The 19,802-nt window shown below is 37.8% G+C and overlaps 2 protein-coding genes across 6 annotated transcripts in view; one reads left to right on the top strand and one right to left on the bottom strand.

Moving 5' to 3' along the window:
• Positions 1-2,894: 2,894 nt before the first annotated feature.
• Positions 2,895-8,857, bottom strand: LOC132092736 (cyclin-K). Of its 2 annotated transcripts, XM_059499102.1 has the most exons (11): positions 8,709-8,857; positions 7,247-7,528; positions 6,690-6,771; positions 6,044-6,175; positions 5,851-5,956; positions 5,686-5,743; positions 4,792-4,961; positions 4,479-4,681; positions 4,048-4,081; positions 3,891-3,959; positions 2,895-3,702 (listed from the first exon to the last, which is right to left on the bottom strand). In XM_059499102.1, exons 2-11 carry the CDS (start codon positions 7,447-7,449, stop codon positions 3,131-3,133), a joined length of 1,629 nt encoding a protein of 542 aa, XP_059355085.1. In that variant the 5' UTR covers positions 7,450-7,528; positions 8,709-8,857; the 3' UTR covers positions 2,895-3,130. The 2 variants fall into 2 exon arrangements, with proteins under 2 accessions (XP_059355085.1, XP_059355086.1); XM_059499103.1 differs by lacking the exon at positions 8,709-8,857 and having other exon boundaries at positions 6,690-6,836; positions 7,200-7,284.
• A 7,222-nt stretch (positions 8,858-16,079) lies between these two features.
• The window catches only part of LOC132092735 (AT-rich interactive domain-containing protein 1B-like), a 76,006-nt gene continuing 72,283 nt past the window's right edge, over positions 16,080-19,802 (top strand). For 2 of the 4 annotated variants that reach the window (XM_059499099.1, XM_059499098.1), the window contains exon 1: positions 16,080-17,505. In XM_059499099.1, coding sequence (XP_059355082.1) covers positions 16,492-17,505 — 1,014 coding nt within the window. In that variant the 5' untranslated portion in view covers positions 16,080-16,491. The remainder of the gene's footprint in view (positions 17,506-19,802) is intronic. The other 2 variants (XM_059499101.1, XM_059499100.1) reach the window with 1 other exon arrangement.

Here is a 19,802-nt window from a genome sequence, read left to right as displayed (position 1 = left end):
ACTGGCAGCTACTCATGTTCAGTCAGCTTGCCTTTTGTTTATTACCTCATATTTTAGTTTTTACATAGCAGTGATGTCAGAAAACTCATTATTGTCTCCTTACACCCTTTTAGACAAAGTTAAGTCCATCAAACTGTGGTTTACTCCTTTCAGAGTGATACCAGATAAGGCTTGCTCTCCGTGTTCTGGTACCCTTCCTACTCTGGACTCTGAAAGACGTTGTAAAATATGTACAAAAGCTTTAAATCACTTTATTATGTTGTCTTTTAAAGTGTTTTTACTTTTTCTAGTAGCCGTTTTTAATACGTACCAACTTAACAGTGTATGGGGTTTCTTAACAGCGCAACACTTTTTGAACAATGCAACTCAAGACATAAAAGCAGCTCGAAACATCCTTAATCTGATTTTTCCCTGTTCCTGTATGAAACAAAAGTATGGTGGTCACAAATGAAATTCATTGTTTTTGTATATTTAAGATGTCAAAATTTGAAACGGTGTGCTGTGCATGCTAGACAATCACAACTCTCAGGTCTTGGGAAATTATACATCATAACATGAAATAACAGTTTTGTCCTTTTCCAGCCTTTTTAAGTCCTTGATTGACGCGTTAACAGGGAAGACTAATGCACTGGCAGAAATAATTGTGCTAACCAGGCTCTCTGGTTCAACCCTAATGGGTGACCTACCAGTCTAAAACTCTTCAAGGCCCTTTCTCAAGATTCAAGTCAAGAACTAACACACAAGCAATCATCTACATGAAGGCAAGTTTCAATTAAAGCAGCTTTGTGTCTCAAAAAGTGGACAAGTCCATTAACAAGCCGTACCCCAACTTAATACTTCAGTCCATGAAAGAAAACTGCGCCTGTCAAGCAGTTTTATGAGCATTTTCAGAGTTGTTGCAGGGGGATTCTCTGTCACTGTCAGCTTTTGCCATTTGTTTTGGATGAAAAATAATCACAAGCCTTCATGAAATCCATTTGAAAGCCTGCGATTCTTCAAAACGTTATGCATATTTCCCACCACTTGCTTGTTCATTCATTATATATTTTGGCAAATTTAATCATGCTTTCAGTAAGCAAAAAGAGTGTAGCACTTTCAGGACATTTAACAAATGCTATGTTTCAATTCCATACATTTTCCCTCAAAAGTCTTCAGGGCCAGCCATTCAGCAAGGAACTATTATTAAACATTAATCTGAAATAGTGATCAAGATCTGGATATAGCAAGTGACGTTCATCTAATTTAAATGCATGTCAGCAATAGTTTAATGTAAGTATGAGTGTTTTTCCAGCTATTTTGTCAAATAAACTGCTGAGTTCGGACTCAGGCATGCTTATAAATGAAATACTGTGGCTTTGTTCAGAATGCAAAACTAGCATACTGATTATTGTGCAATATATGCTAAATATTACTAAAAGATATTTTGAAAAAGTCAATAAATATTTCATATTAAAATAAATTGCAGCTAATTCAGTTAAATCTTTATACTGACAATGGAGGGTCAAGCACACTGCCATACAATATTGTGAAATATGTTGTATACTGCAGTTTAATAATAGTATGTTAGTATGCTATTCCGAACGTAGCCAAAATGATGTAATTGTAAATGGGTAAAGGATAAAGAAAGAGTTTTAACATGAATAATTCAGAGGTGTTTTCTCTAATAAGTAAGAGTGTATTTGATTGACTGGCAATGAGTTTCGACCCACCTGTTACAAACAGAAGTTGTAGTTGTTTATGAAAGCAGTTGCAAGCAGATCCTGTACAGATCGGAAGCGGTCTGAACACAAAGCCATGATTGTTTTAGGATGATTTGATTTGGCATGTGCTGCCTCTTTTGTGCATGGGGGTTTATTTGGACCCTATGCACCTACACCCAGTGTTGTTTATTGTGTAAAACCTCTGAGATTTTTCCTGTCTTCAGTGTTAATAAATGCAAGCATGTTTGCAGGAGACATTTTATGGTAAAGATGTAAAGAAAAAAGTTGTACGAAGTGAACTAGACGATTTTGTCAATAAACAAACTATTACTTTATGTCGTCACATTTATTTATATAGCACTTTATACAGATTGTTTTAAAGCGGCTTTAAAGACAAAAGAAAATAACTAACTTGTTGCAAATTTTTTCAACAATTTTCTCTGATGATTGATAGCATGACAGTGATGCAATATAAACAAGAATTCAGGAAATGCACAAGGGGGAAAAGACTTTTATTATCTGCCTAAAAACAGCAACAGGCAAACACAAGGTTATTGAGCATAGCTAGTCCTTCTCTGATTAAATACTAACCAATCTAAGGCACATATATGGGAAACTGTGGAACTCACATGTCCAATCAATCAACAGAATTGATCTCAGGTCAGTCAAAGATGCCAGAAATGCATCTGAATAAAAGGATGCTAAGGATGATTTGTGGGATATTTTCCCCTATTGTTGTGAAGAAAGTAATATGAATTCTGCAACACACCAACTAAAAAGCAATGCCAAAGGTTATACATAAAACTGAAATAAGGTTCTCTAAAGATAATACAGAATAAATCATATGTACAACCAAGGAAGCATTATTAATTCACAGAAATGGGTTTGGAATGGAAGTGGTGATGTGAATGAACTTAAAGGGACAGTTTCCCCAAACAGAAAACCCTCATGCTATTCCAAAACCTGTGATTTTTATTTTTATTTTATGAAGCTTCACATCATGTCAGATCTTTTCAAACAAAAACAATTCATAACCAGAAAAAGAAAAAGAACTAACACCTACTGCTTGAGATCTGAAACCATATCATAAAAAAGCTTTGTAAAAAGCTAAAAACATCTCTATTATACGACTTCAGAAACATAATATGGACCAAGTCATAGATCACAAGTCGTATGGTCAGTTTTTTTAGATGCGTTTTTGCATACAGGTTTAGAACAGCATAAGGAACAGTGAATATATTTTTTTCAGTTTTTTATAGTTTTTCATTTTGGGGTGAAATATCCCTTTAAACCCAGGCGGCTGGAATGTCTGTACCTTCCTGTGAATCCTGCATCAGAACACATAGAAAGCTGATACAGACTGTATATTGTAGACAGGCACATGTATCATGGGCCTAAACCAAGATGTGAAGGACTGATTTAATCACCTCTCATCTCATCCACGCCCCTCTGTTCAATCCTGCCACAGGTGGCATGCCGTGGGGCGGCAGGGGCACCTGAGGTTGGCCGGGTGGAGGTGGGTACCCAGCGGGCGGTAAGCCCATTACAGGAGGGGGCACAGTGTGCCCTGGAGGCATACGCGGCGGCGGAGGGGGGTAGCTGGGGTTGTAGCCTGGAGGGGGGTAAGATGGGGTGGGCGGAGGCAGATTGGGAGGAGGGTAAGAGCTTGGGGGCGGAGGGCCTGGAGGCGGGGGGTTTGCATGTGAATAGACGTGCGGGTGGTACGGGTGCCCAAATGAAGGGGGCATGGGCGCGTAAGAGGGCGCTTCAGTCTTCATCATGGACTGCAGACTCTGAAATCCCTCGCCGGACATGTACGAACTGGACGTGGACATTCCCATGATATAGCTGGAGGGAGGAGGGGGTGGGGGGCGGTGAGGTAGAGGGGGCGGGGCCCCGTGGGGCAGGGGAGGAGCCGGGCCCTGTGCTGGATCCATGTCAGCTGATGCGGCCGGTTCTGCTTCAGCAGGAGGAGCTGGGATCACAGATGGAGCCTTGCGATCTGTGTGTGCACAGACATTGTTATAGCATCAATTACTTACAGTTTACTTGATGTAGTCACTTTAGTATAGTTTTTATTAGCAGGCATCATTGCATTTCGTGTATATACACTACTGCTCAAAAGTTTAGGGTTGATAAGATTTTATAAGATTTATTTTGCTGCCTATTTTAAAACACAGAAAGCCTCACCTGGGGGTTGGGACACAGGAAGAGGGGGCATAGGACTCTCCAGGCGTGGTATCTTAGACCCAACCTGCTCTGTTTCAGAGACAGAGAGATATTCGCACTTAATACAACAGGAAAATCATAATCTCACAATCAGGATTCATTGTTATGAGTGATTTACCTGTTGGAGCTTTAGGTTCGTCTTTAGGAGAGACCTACAGAACAAAATAAAGATCTACCATGAGTTCTGAGATCGTTCGATTGCACAGCTATACGGTTCTTTAAAAGCCACAAAATAAAGGAATATTTCATCCAAAAATTAAAAAGTTAAAATTAAAAATAAGCTTCTTTTTTAGAAAAGAGTTTGTTTTGTCCGTAAAAATAAAAGACGTGTTTTGGTTTGTTTTCTGAAGATTTAGAACAATATAATCATGCATAAATGATGACAGAATTTTTCAGAAATTTCATTTTTGGGTAAACTATGCCTTTGATGTGATTCCAACTTTAAAAAATGGATTCAGTTTTAATAGCCAAATTCCCTGTCAAATAAAAACAAAACAAAGGTGACTTGAATAAATTTGGGTCACAGGTGAGTGTGAATGCTTTACTTACATGTTGTCGTTTGATCTTGGCGGGTGGGCTGGCCTGGGGGGAGTTTTTTTTGGTGGGAGGTTGAGCAGGTGGGTTCTGCCCCCCCGACTGGCCCGGCTGAGCAGCAGGAGGCGGCGGTGGTTTCTCTTTCTCCAGTATCTGAGGCTGCTGGGGTATCGGCTGCTTGCCCTGAGAGTACAAATCCAGAATCTGGTGGCAGATGTCTGAAGAGCACGAGACAAGGGAAGAGATGATGAATGCTGGAAGAGAGCAGTGTATCACGACACAATGTTAATGTTCCCATTCTTTTGATGAAGAGGTGTAGGTCTCTTACCCTCCAGCAGCTCCACCGGGACATCCTGCACAAACTGTTCCCACCAGCGGCGAGACGACTGCTTAGAGGTCCACTCCTGAATGTCAAACTTACACAGCCGGCCGGCGAGGTACATGACTGCCACGGCTATGATCTCGGGCTCCCACTGAAGGGACAGCATTGTGCAGAGGCTGGAAATGCACACACAAACATAACACTGAAGTAATATGTCCAAAATTAACTCGTTTTAAATGAGATTAATAATTGGTCCATCACTGTTGTCCCTCAACGACGCAACTGATGCGAGTAGAATGCATACAAATATATTTACCATTAATAGTCTATAAAGCTTCATGACTTATGAGGAGTATTTCTTGCATCGATTGAGCCATCATGAGGAATAAAATCACAATGGCTCTTAATTGAGTTTAATAATTTTAATTTTATCATTTTTACATTTTATTTTATCATTTTAGCCAACAGTTTCACAGACAGACAGACACATCAGTGTTATATTTAATATCAGAGATACTATTACAGTTATTTATATATATATATATATATATATATAAATCACACTTTCTGTTTTACTTTCAATTTTAGTTTAAATTCTGATAAATGTCTTTATGGTCAAGGTTAACTAAATATTTTAGTACATCAAGTTAAACTAAACGAAAATTATCTCAATTAGCTGAAAAAAATAAGCTGAATTTTTTTTTTAACCATTTTATTTTATTTCAGTTAATGTTTATTTTTAATTGAAACATTTTTTATGAGTTTAGTTTACTATAGTAACAATTTTATGGATGCCTGGCAATAGCAATTATATATATTTTATATATACAAAAAAATAATAGTAATAATAATAAAGTATCATTGTTGGTAATCATTAATAAAAAAACAATTCAATCAAACCTATCATTGACAAAGGTCCATGCCATCTGCACAAGCTTCTGAACTTTGTTCTTGTCACCTGTAAAATTAAACATCACAGAGTAACATTTTGAAAGAAATCAACTTAATTGGACATTTCTTCAATTCAAAATGAAACTTAAAACTCTGTCTTTAACCTAGTAATACCTTTGAGCTGTTTGGCATAGCGCAGCAGAAACTGGTAGGGGTGCTCAACTTGTAAATCAAACTTGATTGTCTGAAGTAAAATTCTTTCCAGGACCATGACCTCTTCCTGTGGAGAGATTCAATGAAACACAGTAACATTTATCAGCAGGATCGTCACAAGAGAGAGAGTTTGTGTGGTGAATGGGTTGCAAACCTTCGGATCATCTCCAAACTGCGCAAACTGCACGTCATTGAGCAGACTGCGAGTCGTTTTAATGATGTCTTTACACTTCTTGGGGGTTTCTTCCACTTTACCAGCCAAGAAAAGACAACAAGCCCCAGTCACCTGTAGAAACAAATGTAAATTAATTCATGTGATTAAATTTACAGTGAGCTGCATGCTAATGCAGGAAACATTTTCATAGACACTGTGTTTAATCAGTCCCTATTTTGCAAAAGGGAATTTTTCCCCTTCTGCCACAAAAGAAATGCTTTCTCATCATTCAAAAACTAGCGCTGTCAAACGATTAATCACGATTAATCGCATTCAAAATAAAAGTTGTGTTTACATACTATATGTATGTGTACTAAGTTTATTATATATATACACATGCATGTGTTTGTATTTTTATATGCATAATTATGTATGTATCATATATTATGTAAACACAAATTTATATTTTAGATGCGATTAATCGCAATTAATCGTTTGACAGCAATATAATAAAAATATTTTCCATGAAGGCCATCAAATTTACAATTGAGCCTATAAACACTGTAGGCCATTGAGCATTATATGGTAGGACGAAAAGAAAAAGCTATAAATGAAATCTGAGTTTTTAAGAGCATGCTGCACTTACATATCTGGGAAACGGTTTGAAAGAATGAAACATGTAAAAACGATGAAAGTATGTTATTCCAGTTGCCAGAGTGTCATAATGTCTTACAAATTGGTTAAGGAGAAGATCAAAATCCTTTCAATATTTATAAATCATTCCTACACCGAACTGAAACTACACATATATAGGGGAAGTCGTGGCCTAATGGTTAGAGAGTCGGACTCCCAATCGAAAGGTTGTGAGTTCGAGTCCCGGGCCGGCAGGAATTGTGGGTGGGGGGGTGCATGTACAGTTCTCTCTCCACCTTCAATACCACGACTTAGGTGCCCTTGAGCAAGGCATCGAACCCCCAACTGCTCCCCGGGCGCCGCAGCATAAATGGCTGCCCACTGCTCCGGGTGTGTGCTCACAGTGTGTGTGTGTTCACTGCTCTGTGTGTGTGCACTTTGGATGGGTTAAACGCAGAGCACAAATTCCGAGTATGGGTCACCATACTTGGCTGAATGTCACTTCACTCACTCATTCACTCACTCATGGCAAGTAATTAAATGGCAGAAATGGCAGTATTAAAAGGATACAGTCCCAGACGTGTTCCGACGTCAAAAATGAAGCGGGCTCCCTCCCGTCTGTACCGGGCCTCTATAGCTGGATCCATGCCATCGGACTGGGACGGGGTGTGGGCCAGATCCTTCTTGTCCCAGTACCAGCATGGCTTTGTGTGGTCCAGATTTGTGGCAAAACTTCCAGCAGCGGTGTTAGAGTTCTCCCTGCCGTCCTTCATTTAGTGACCGCTGAAGCCAAACTGGACTATCAGTCCGCCGTTGGACAGCAATAGTTGAGCAGGTCTGTACAGCAAAAGCCTGAGGATATCAGTTAGTTAATTACCTGTTAACTTCACACATGCTACTCTTCAGAAAACATTATTATCAACTGGACTGTACTGACATTGAACTCAATTAAGCTGGATGCGGACACTACTGTCTTCATTAAAGCGGTTTTACATTTAATAATTCATGAATTTTGCAACATTGATAATGTTATAGCATTGAACTGAGTCAACACTGAACTCACTTTTTTTTTTTTTGACCCTGTTATCAGTGAACATTTCAGACAATATTATGTGAAGGAGATTGTAGAAAATGCCATACCATGGTATAAGGCTGAGTGAAAAAAAAAAAAAAAAAATCTCATGAAAACATGTCTAGTACATGTTTAGCATTTGCAAAAAGCTTTTTTTTTTCCCCTCATTGTAACATTTTTTTTTTGACAGATAAGAACACCACAACCAAATTGTAATTTCAGTAAAGCTGCTGAACATTAAAATAATTTTGTTTCAATTCACATAATTCTCAATAAAGATTCTGTTTAGGATCTTACGGATGTAGTGGAGCATTATAATCTTATTGGATTCACTAACGATATATATATATATATTTTACTTTAAAGTATTTTCCGACTCAGAACAGTATTAATTTCATAGAGTAATAAAAACAAGAATTATAACAAAAAACACATAGCACGCTTTTTTTGCCAGAGAATTACTACAAAAGGATTTTATTTTATACAATTAAATTCTAAACAACACGAAAAAATTGCACAACACCATTTCTATGGACAGACATGCTCTTGACGGGTTTCATGAAATCCGAATGACCGTCTGATAACTAACTGTACCATTGTTAATGTCAGGTAAATCACAGTTAATAAGATCATATTCGAGACCGTTGATCTCGTGAGTGCTACAATATTTAAAGTTCTATTTAAAGTCTATGTGAATCATTTGTTTCGTAAGCTCATCAGCTACAGACCACACTGAATATTACATCTATCCGATATCTCAGAGCGAGTATAATATTATGTATTATACGTAGTTGTTTATCCAGTAAATGTGATGTTTATGCGAAAAGAGCAGTTTGATCTTTTATCCCTCGATTCATTTTGACAGTGGGAGTAAAGCGCTTTCAAATCCGCTAATGAAAGATCCGATTAATTACTTATTCTGCATTTTATAAAATAAATGTAACTGCTCAGTAATCTTACCGGTATGGTATATGACTCGAATATGATTTCGACGAGTTCAGCAGTTGGATAAAATAGTAATCTTTGTCAGTCCTCACATTCACGACATGGAAGCGGCCATCTCCTGCGCGTCTTCTTTAGCCTCTTCTCAGCGCTTCTGCGTCATTGAACCCATTGGAGCCGTATTAGCGCCCCCCGCAGGCCTGGAGGACATACACGCAATTTGAACAGTAAAGTGTAAGAAATAATACCATCATCTAAATTTTTTCATCTAAATCATCTAAAACTTTGCTAAATACTGCTTTCTGGAATGCATGCAGGCGCAGCATGTGATATAATTGTAATTACCAGTTTTACAAGGATGTACAGTAAACGCTTTTTATTGTAAATGTACCTTTGTTGTTATATTTGATCAAGATACAATTCGGATTCTGATGTTTTTCAACCACGTTAAACTGTGCGCCCAATTTCTACAGCATTCTGAAGTAAAAATAAATAAATAAATAAATAAAATAAATAATAATAATAATAATACAAATTGTTTATGATGCATGCAATATAGGTTATAAATTTAATCAAAAGTTTAATCTAAAATCTTCTCACACTTCTTTTTCTGGTTCCCTAGATTTTTCTTTTCACCTCAGAACCCGTTTGTTCACAACTTTGATTTTATTGAAATCATTCTACTAAAATCCTTTCATATTTTTGATGCACGAAGTAACAGTTTGTTGATAAATGTGATAATTATGCAATTAATCAATGAATTATGTCTACTTTTATTTCTTTATTTAGCTTTTTAGCAGGCAACTTGTTTAGCCAAATTATTAATGATTGTTTTGTTTTACTTCATACATTTACCTGAATATGTATTAAACTATGTTAAGTTATGTAAGAAAAAAACTGATTATATGATTGCTGAGAGAGATACACGGCTGATTACACTTTGGACTGAAACTATAGTTGTATTTTACATTTTATCTGTTTTTGTCAGTTTTATTTGGTTTTGCCTTTTTTTCATTCTATTGATTCTAAAAACTCTAAAAAGAGCCTTAGCACACCATTGTCCTAATTGTACGTATTTATGAAATGTTCCTAATTTATGTCAGACTGTACCTAACCTGAGAATACTAAAAAAGAGAGTTAAAGATGTTAAAGCTGCAGTCGGTAACTTTTGATGCTCTAGCGGTTAATAAACAGAACTGCTTGCGTCTTGCGGAAGAACATTGTAGTCGGAGCTACTTCTCTCTGTTTATTTCTATGAAGAATCACAAAGGTACCGGGTTACTCCGCCGCGGTACCCCCGAAGCAATCTAAAATAGTCCGAAAATAAACACGTATTATAGATGTACCCTAGTGATTCAGGACAGGCTAAAAACACGGTTTGGAAAATGGATTCATGGTGTACTCGCTTATTATATACATTTTGTAAATCTTGAACACAAAAAAAGTTACGGACCTCAGCTCTGATTGGTTGTTTCTTACCGGGAGCGGATGAATTTCTGCAAATGGCAATAGGACCACTGGGAGGAGCCAGAGGAGCTTGATTTTTTCACATATTATCTGTGTCATATTCTACTGTCAGGGCATAATGACAGGTTTCACAAATACATTTTTACAAAAGTTACCTACTTCAGCTTTAATATCAAAATATCAAGAAGTCAAAGTTCATATGGATAAAAGAGCTAAAAGTACAGAAATCTGTGAACAGCCATTATGTTCTCAGTCATTCTGCAGTTAAATACAATGGCCACTTAACATATTGTTGTCAAGGCAACCAATTTCCTAGCTCTACTGGTTGCTTGTATATCAAATTTAAATTAATTTTAAATCAAAATAATATTTCATGTCCATTTATCTGTTTGGTATGTAGCCATATAATAAGCAGATATTACAAAATAATCAGTATTCATAATATTTTCGATTGTCTGTAAAGACAACTTTACAATCCTCCTTGTTTAGTGTGTGTTTGAAAAAAAAAATCAAAAGTTTTATCTGATCATATACATATAGATAGATTTAAACAGAACCCTTTCAATAGTTCAAGAAAATAATAATGAAAATTATGCCAAACCACTCAATAAGAATTGCTTCCCTTTAAAGAGGCTTTTCCTCTTTAAAATTAGGATTGTGGTTATCATAAAAGTGATGTATTCACTTCATTTTACAAATGAATTATATTTTCATGTATGTTTACATAATAGATTAGAAGTTGAGTGGGAAATGAAAGCATTTTGTAACCCTTACACCACGACTGAGATAGAAATATTAGACAAATATCAGATATTTTACTAATGTGTCAATATGGGCTATTGATTTAAAAGAAATGCATGCAACCAGATCTTATTTAAGCACAATGTACAGTTAGTGTGCTCTCAGCAGAGGGCAGTACTGCTTAATAGTTTGCATTGAGACCAGGTCTGCCTTACACAGAGCAAACACCACCATAGACACATCGATCATTTACTAATCCACATGAAAAATAATAATAATTAATCACATAATTTCCACAGAAGAAAGTCATACACATTTGACATGAGATAACCAGACAGCAAAGGTCTATCAAAAACATCTCTTATTTTATTGACTTGTTATTATTATCATTATTTTGATTTAGATTTGCATTGTGATTTAAATAAAACAAATGGAAAAGAGTGAGCAGACATTTCAGCCCTAGCCCATAGCTTTCTTCAATGCTCTTCTTACAAACTTCAACTCATCCCTTACGTGATCACAAATCGCCAACTGAGCTTAATCAAGAGAGACCATAGGAATTACAGTCCAATTTCAGAGAACATAGTGTGAAATATTATGCAAAATATTACAGAAATACATAATACAAAAAAAAAAAATATTTTACAAAACTATTGAGTTAATGTTGACTAAATTTGAGTAAACAACAAATGTTATATACAAAAGTGATTTCAGAGTAAAGTGAACAGTGTATATTAATTTATCTTTTTCTATGGCTGTTCAAAGTCTATTTGCATAACATTTAAGAGGATCCTGAAATCAAGATGACTCAAGATGCAAATTAGTTCATCTGTGTCATGTTTTATGATTGCTGAATGAATTTAAAGCCGTCGTTCAATATAGTGTTTGTCTTTGAAATGAACAACTACAGATTATTCAGTAAAGATCTAGTGATGTATTTTATGCACATTTTGATATCGCATAAAAATGTTGAATGGAAACATAAAGACACTAATAACATTTCTAAAATGTGTATTAAAGATGTAGCTCACTTCAGATGGATACATTTTATTATTCAATAAGAATAAACTGCACATAAACCATGATAGAAGAATACATTTCTAAATAAATTCATGTCACTAAAAATATATATCATTTAGACAACAATGACAACGACAACTGATTTGATTTTGTTTTTCATGCACAGTTTTTCATGATAAATTAAGAAAGATACATAATGACCAAAAAAGGTGTAGGCTGATCGGTTCTTGCTCTTTTTAAACACTTTTTGTACACTCTCTTTAGTTAATGCTTATTATTTATATTTTTTAAACAGCTGTTGCCTGCAAACATCAAGTTTGTCAGCACTCTACATCTCAAATTTAGTAATGCATTTTAGTTAGTAAAAATATTATATTTTTAGCCCCACTATTTTATGTCAGTTTCCCTAGAAGTTCTCTTGAATTATCATTAAACTCTGCATTATTTGCAAATGATTTGCGATATTAAGAACATTGACAGATTCACACCATGAATGTAAACAAGGCTTTTCTCAGTGTGGACAAACATACACCTGTATAATACACCAATGTTTTGGTCTGTTTTTTTCAGAAAGGTATATATATATATATATATACGCACACAATTTGAATATATAAAAGTACAAGCATGTAGAGGACATCAAGGTCAAGCATTCCATATTTAACCTCACAAATATCTCTTCAATATTACTCTTCATACTTGCAACGGGAAAAAAAAAACATGTTTCTTTTGTATGAATTTCCACACTATCTGAGAACAGTTTCAATTAAGATTAAAACAGATCCATGCCTTAAATAGTGGCTTAAATGTGTAAAACAGGCTACTAGGCAACCATTCATTAGCATAAGACCAAGTTATTACTTAAGTAATTAATACTGATCAGGTAATTCAGTGATAGTGTTATCATTACGCCGTCCTCTGCTGCAGCTGAACAAAACAGCCAAAATAGACCATAAAGTTGGCCAAAATATGCACTTACATCAAACGATTATGAAAACACAAGTAGCTTTAATAGTCAAAGCAATAGTGTTCTTCAAACATACACAGAAGGCTTAAATTAGAGAGTCATTTATGTCATCGTATCCACCGACACAATTACTTACTCGCTATAAAGCTACAAGAAAATTAAGAAGAGCTTAAAGACTGCTCCAGTGCCGTCAGAGACCCAGTGGAATAGAACCGCTGCGGTGTGATTATTAAAATGAGAATCTAATGATTTGCCTCTGCCAAGGTCAGACGAGGCTTAATTAGGAAAAATGCAATCAGCGACACCGTGCCTTGTTCTAAATGCAGTTTGGGCCAGTGCCAGCTTGAGCTCAAGACACAGTCTTTAATAAAGGACGGTTGCCATCTTGTGCTGCTGGTTGAAATGAAGCCATGATGGGACGCTCCTGGGGTTGAAGTGAACAGGAAGTTCAGCACGATACAAATCAAGAGAGGAAACATCACAAAACAATACACTAAACGCATCAACCTCTTTGTTATTTTAAACCTCTACGACTGTCTACCATGGAACACAAAAGATGAAGAGTAAGGAGGAATGTTCACTGCTTTCTTCCATGAAAGCATATATCTCATGTTGGCTATCAAACTAAATATATAAAGCTAGATTCCTGAAGCCTGTATCTTGTTACACAAAGCTAGTTTCAGAGTAGCCAAACAAACGGCTGACACCAAAGTTTTGAGAAGCTGAACTAAAATATCTATAATACAGCAAATAAATCAATCTGTATTGAATTTAAATAGGCTCACGAAGAGCTTACAGGACAATGTGCAGGTTTTGCGTTCAATGCAATGCACAGTCTAATGCATTAAGTATATAATAGTCATATAGTCTGCATAATCAATTAAAAATAAATATACTAGATGATTAGCAGCAAAAGATGGGCAATTTCATCACTAAAATGTTTTCACAGTGAAGTGTTTTAATTTGGAGCAAGAGATATGACTCAGTGTCAGATATGTCATGAGAAACGTGTTTTTGCAATTGTAGTTGCATTAAGTTTGAGGCGTCGGTGGTTTTTGTTAATCATGTGACCAAATGTTACTGAATCACCCCAACCATATTTCAGAGCTACTGCGGAGGGTAACATTTTGGAAGAATTATATCTGTTCCTTGCAAAAAGCCATGGCAGGGCTTCAAAACACACCGTTGTACTAACTGAAATACTATTGCATATGTGCTTTTTTGTCTTGTTTAGATTTAGAGTCATTATTCAGCTCAAGTCAGTTCAGCCTGTACATGTATCACAATTCCATTTATGAAATATATCGTCATTTTAAGTAAAAACATATATGCAGCCAAACTGATAATATAACTGAAATTGAAGTCTTTTAAACCCCCCTTTTTAATTTAAGCTGCCATGACACGATCTCATTTTGAAACCCGCCGAGTCTGTTTGCATACATAATCCACAAATGTATCATAAATAGCAATAGTAAAACGAATTGCTAAGGCATGGGCATTTCCAGTCCGTTCTGAATAATTCAGTCCATCGTTTGCTTGGCCTTGAAAGCGTAAGACTTTCTGTCGTTTTCTACCTTTGTATTAGAAGGTGTTGCTTTTCTATTGTGGAGCAAATGCTTGCAGTGTCACAGCATCACTCTGGAGCTAAGCCTGACTGCCTGAGTGGGTTTTATTTTTTTGTGTCTGACCCAGTTTCGGTGCTTGAGCTGCTGCCGCTGCTGCTGGGGGAGGTCCTTTCACATCCTGCTCATCCCCAGAGCAGGCCTACCTCTCCACCATACACATATCACCCCATTAGAAGGTGTCGTTTTAGAGATACAGCAGTTTAAGCAATATGCCAACAATTTGTTGCTTGAGAGACAAGCCTCCAGTATGTATTATCGATGGTGAGGCACAAAATCTGCATGTCACAGAATTGGTTACTGCATGAAATTAGATGCCGGTGCCATTTAAAATGCAATAAAATGTTGTAAACAACTGTTTAATATAGTGAAAGCACAATATAATATTTGTGTGTGTGTGTGTGTGTGTGTGTGTGTGTGAGCACTGAATGATATATCCTGTGATTCAGTCCATATCTGTGTGATGTGTTGGGCTGCAGAGAAATGGATTGAGACCACTGAGAAAATCCGGCATGGAATTGATGATATTAGAAGAGTAGGGTAGCCGATTGTTGATTTAATGTTGTAGAAATCTGAAAAATGCTACCTTTCTGAGTGTATACAGATGTAGAAGGGCAGTCAATGTTTGTGTAAGATGTGTTGGTTTTGAATGCATGTATCCTGCATGTAACCCTATAATATCCTGTCCATATTGGTCAGCAATTGGGAGAAAGAATAGTAATGGCGTAAGATCAAAATGAAGCATCCATTTTTTTTTTATCATAACACATTTTGGGAGTATTTTTAAGTAAGTATAGTCATCATGTACTTTAACTCTGAAACTTACTTGTATTTGTTCTAGATCATAAGGCAAGAATGAAGTTCCTGCATATATGTTCCTACATCCCAGAATGCGCTGGCAACCCCCAACTAATGAGTTCAATTCCTTAGGCAGTCTAATAAATGCATACAAACATGCAGTTAAAACTCTGTGCAGCTAGCATTTACTTTTAAATTGCAATTATTACAACAGCACGCTGTCAATGGGGCAGTACCTTTTACCTTTTCAAAAGGTGCAAAAATTTACCATTTGTACTAATATGTACCTTTAAGTTACTTCCATGCATCCTTAAGAGTTAATAAGGTAGAGCAACCTGTTAGAAAAGGTCTCACCCAGATGACACTTGAAATTTTTTTTTGTGCAGATGTTTTAAAATGTTATATTTTTTATATTTAATATTTGCATTCATAATGTTTATGTATCCATATTTACAACATTATTCCTTGACATTATTTCTGTATTTGTTCATGCATTTGACGCCCCTCTTCATCATTAAAAACTAAATGCACCTCTTTGTGGAAAATAAACCACGTCAGATGCAGCTTCACTAGATTGCAGGTCACTAGTTTAATCCATCAACTGTTCAAAATGAGATGAATAAAAACTGTAAATACAGAAATCCCCAAATTCCGAGACATCCGGTCCGGCTCTTCCAGCAGACTGAGCGCAGAGCAGTGGAGAGCTGGAAGAGACGCCTGATAATGCCATGCTGGAGCAAAGGGGCTGTGCTAGGGGTCTTATGCACAATTCTACACGTTCACACTTGGCTCTGGGAATTGGAAGTTTGGTATTAAAAATAAACTTTTGAACATGTGAGAACATATTAATGCCTCTGCTCCCCTCGAAACACCACCAGTTAAACGCATATGTTAGCATTTTTCTCTCTCTCTCTCCGTTTCAACGCCTCAGTAATTGTTTTCACAGCTCGTGCCCATGCAGCACACATCCATCCCCTGACAGGACAGCGGGGGCAAGGGCTCCATCCAAAATCTAATGGTGAGAATGAGGAGGAACCGCTGTGTTGCGGGGCTGTGCAGGGGTACAGCGCTGCCTCGATGAATAATGTAGATGGCCATCAGCATGCGTCTGTAGTCTCTACGAAACCTCGGACGCTGAGAATCAACGCACACAGCCTTTTCTGCTCATTTAACCGCGTCTTCGAGTATGGAAACGGGTCTGCTCGCGAATCATCAAGTGAAAAATGTTGTTAGCGGAGATCCCCCTCCTTCGCCTCATCATCGCACACCTCCACAGCAACAGTCGCAAGCATCACTCCATCAGCAGCACCAGCAGCGAGCCGTCTACCACCACAACAACAACATCAACCCGACACCCGTGCGCGGAGACCCGGGGAATCGACAGCAGCATGGAGGGAAAGAAAACGCTCTGGAGACGCAGCTCGATCGCCATCCGCGTTTGCTGAACACAAGCGACGAGGAGGATCGCTCGTCCAAAACCGGGGTGGATCGGATGGGCAGCAGGTACGAGCACTCACACTTTGGACCAACGAGCAACAACAACAACAACAACAGCATCAGCAGCGGCGGCGGCAGCGCGTCCCAAAGCGGGAACAGCTCCGTTTCTGAGTTTAATCATTATTACGGGAATGGAAGAGGAGGGCCTTGCTTTGATCAACATGGCGGACAACAAAGCCCTAGGACGGCTTTAATGCATCAAGCACAGAGCATGGATCAAGTGCAAAACTCCCACGAAGGGTACCATAATAATCCGTACAACCACTATCCCAACTACCGGCCGGGGTACGGTGGCGCTGGATACGGAATGATGAGCCCGTCGCGGCAGGGGAACATGATGGGCCCAGGTACCAACTCGCCTACTGCCGCTGCTAGTCATGGCAAGGCTGTTATGGCCTCTACTACCCCTGTTCCCGGTGCCAATGTTGGGGGCTTTCAGAGGTTTTCTGGACAAAACCAACAGCACCCCTCTGGAGCTACACCCACCCTAAACCAGCTCCTGACCTCTCCGAGTCCGATGATGCGCGGGTATGGCAGCGGTTATCAGGACTACAGCACCCCACAGCAGCAGCAGCAGACCGGTCTGGGTCTGGGCAAAGACCTGAGCTCCCCGTACAGCCCCGCTGCAGGGCACGGCTGGGGAGCACAACAAAGAAACCACCCGGCCATGAGCCCCGGGAATAACGGGAACAGCAGAGCTCAGGTGAACGTTTAAACGTGTGTTAAGTTTCGCATGCAGGTCTAACTGTGGCCTGATGCTACTCGTAATACTAGCTTACAGCGTCCAGCTTTTATATATAACGTTATATTGAAAGCAAATGATCTGTATGAATGGGCAGATAGCCTGTTGAGTTTGTTTTCTCTTCTATCGTAGTTGAGGTTATTGCGGGGTTTGGTCTTGTGTGTGGATTGACAGGCAGAAGAAAATGTCAAGTTCTGCCCAAGGTGACTGTGCTAACGGTGTTAGCATGAGAGTTAGCCTGCGCTCAGTGCGCTGACTGAGACTCTCATTTCTGTTTTAAGAGATGCCCGAGCTGATAGGTTGAGCTGCTCATATTCGTATAGCCCGTATAATAATACAGCATTATTACCAAGAAGCCATTGTCATGCTATTGAATAAATCACCGGCCGTTGTTTCGATAAAAGCGCTCGTTCGCTGCCAATCAAATTATGGAACATTCTAGCATTGCGCTGCTGCTAAATAAAATTAGCTGCTTGTAATAATGTCGTCCACGAGATCAATTGAAACAAAGCGATTATGCGCTTTAATTCTACTTCCTAAATAAAATGTCGGTTTCGTTTTGAGTGATCGGTCACCAGTGAGCACTGTCTGTCTGACTCTGAAAGGGCGAGAGCTAGTCTGTTTCAGTAACGTTACCAGCGCTGCTGATTAGCATTGCTAGCGCCATTGCGCCCGTCTGGCTTCATTATGCCGTAATTAATGTTTTCACATTTAACGTTACCAGGTATATCTTAAAATATTGTTCCGTACTGGTTGTGGTAAGCACAACATAATAAAATATAAATAAACTGTAGGGTGAGATGGCGACGAAAGCTGGATCCCAAAACCTAGGAAGCGTACTAGGTTTTGAGAAATTGAGACTGTAATGACCCAAAATGCTGTCTAGGTAGGCTGTGCTTTAGGTTTTGACACTGTAATACACAAAACTGATTTTTGTAGGTTGGAAGCCCACTGGGTTTCAAGAATATAATACCAGAAATAAATCCTCTCTTGCTTGGCAGCTCTTGGTTGGTCAGTTTAAGACTATAATGTTGAAAAAATGGTCTAGATAGGCAACATACTTGGATTTAAGATACAATCTTGGATTTCATATTTACAGTTTTTCAAGTATGATTTTAATGATAAATTGACTTTGCTGCTTAATATGTTTTTATGCAGGTCCAGGGGCAAAGCTGATGAATCTATTGGAATAGTTTAGCATATATTAATATTCATCCACCTAAATGCTGTAGGTTTTGTCTTTGTTAAACAACAAACGCTGATAACGTTACAATTTGGTGTAACATAATTTGACACAATTTGTTGTTTATAACCAGTATGTGCTCAGTTATCTATTTTGAGTTCTAAATCTGCATTGGTAGACAAAAACCAGTGGTAAAATATAACTTTTTTTCCCCCTCATATAGCTATAAGTATGAAGCAAAAGCTACCTGCTTACAGTTTTCAAGTTCAGCATCTATGCAATCAGATGCTTTTTTGATTCTGGCCTTTCTCTGTATAGATGAGCAGTTCTGACCTTTACACATGCAGATTAGCCATGCTTTCATAGTTGCACATGAATATGATTTGTGCTGGATTGCCCAGGGTGATCCCAAGGCCTGCCCACAGGCAACATGACTGGAAGAGATGCCAAGACACCTGATAGCCCCCATATCTTCCATTCAATCTTGACAAATATTGTACGATGCTTTGAGAGCATCTTGGATCTACCTTAGCAGATTAATTATTTATGAAGTCTGTTAATAATGTTAAAATACATTTGGCTGTCTGCCTACAATTAATTCGTGGAAAAAAAAGCTCAGTGCCCTAACCACATAAACTCAAGAAATGCAGCCACAATAATCCAAGCTTACACGCTTTTGGTTTTTATTAGATATCATTTTATTTTTTTTGCCACTGATTAGAATTGTTAGATCATTTTTAAAGGAATTTGAATGAAATTGTTACAACCCCCTTCTATCTGTGTTAAATTAAACAATATTATAACAACATAATAATTATAAATATGTTGCTCCAGAAATTGTAAAAAATGGAAACCCACATATTGACTAAATAAACATTTAGAGATGCCTTCGCTGAAGAATTATTGTTGGAATAAAATTACAGACTGGTTTGAATTACGTCAATGAGTCTGTATTATGTGTGACAAATTTCAATTCTTTAGACACACACGAAGATGATGTTGACATTTATGCTCATTTGCATTTTTAGAGAAAGGGCATTAACTTGAGTTGTTAATGGCTTATCTTCAGCATGAA

This window comes from Carassius carassius, chromosome 18 (assembly GCF_963082965.1).
Source record: "Carassius carassius chromosome 18, fCarCar2.1, whole genome shotgun sequence".
Classification (NCBI taxonomy): Eukaryota; Metazoa; Chordata; class Actinopteri; order Cypriniformes; family Cyprinidae; genus Carassius; species Carassius carassius.
Note: the sequence above shows the minus strand (reverse complement) of the source record. Positions and strands in the feature narration are given on the sequence as shown.

Bases quoted from the DNA above. Each gene is read 5' to 3' on its own strand.
- LOC132092736 (XM_059499102.1), bottom strand. From the start codon at position 7,449: ATGAAGGACGGCAGGGAGAACTCTAACACCGCTGCTGGAAGTTTTGCC. The intron at 4,082-4,478 runs GTAAGTAAAGCA...TTTGTTCTGTAG, and splicing joins CCAAGATCAAACGACAACAT to GTCTCTCCTAAAGACGAACC. The intron at 3,703-3,890 runs GTGAGGCTTTCT...GTGCACACACAG, and splicing joins TCCTGTGTCCCAACCCCCAG to ATCGCAAGGCTCCATCTGTG.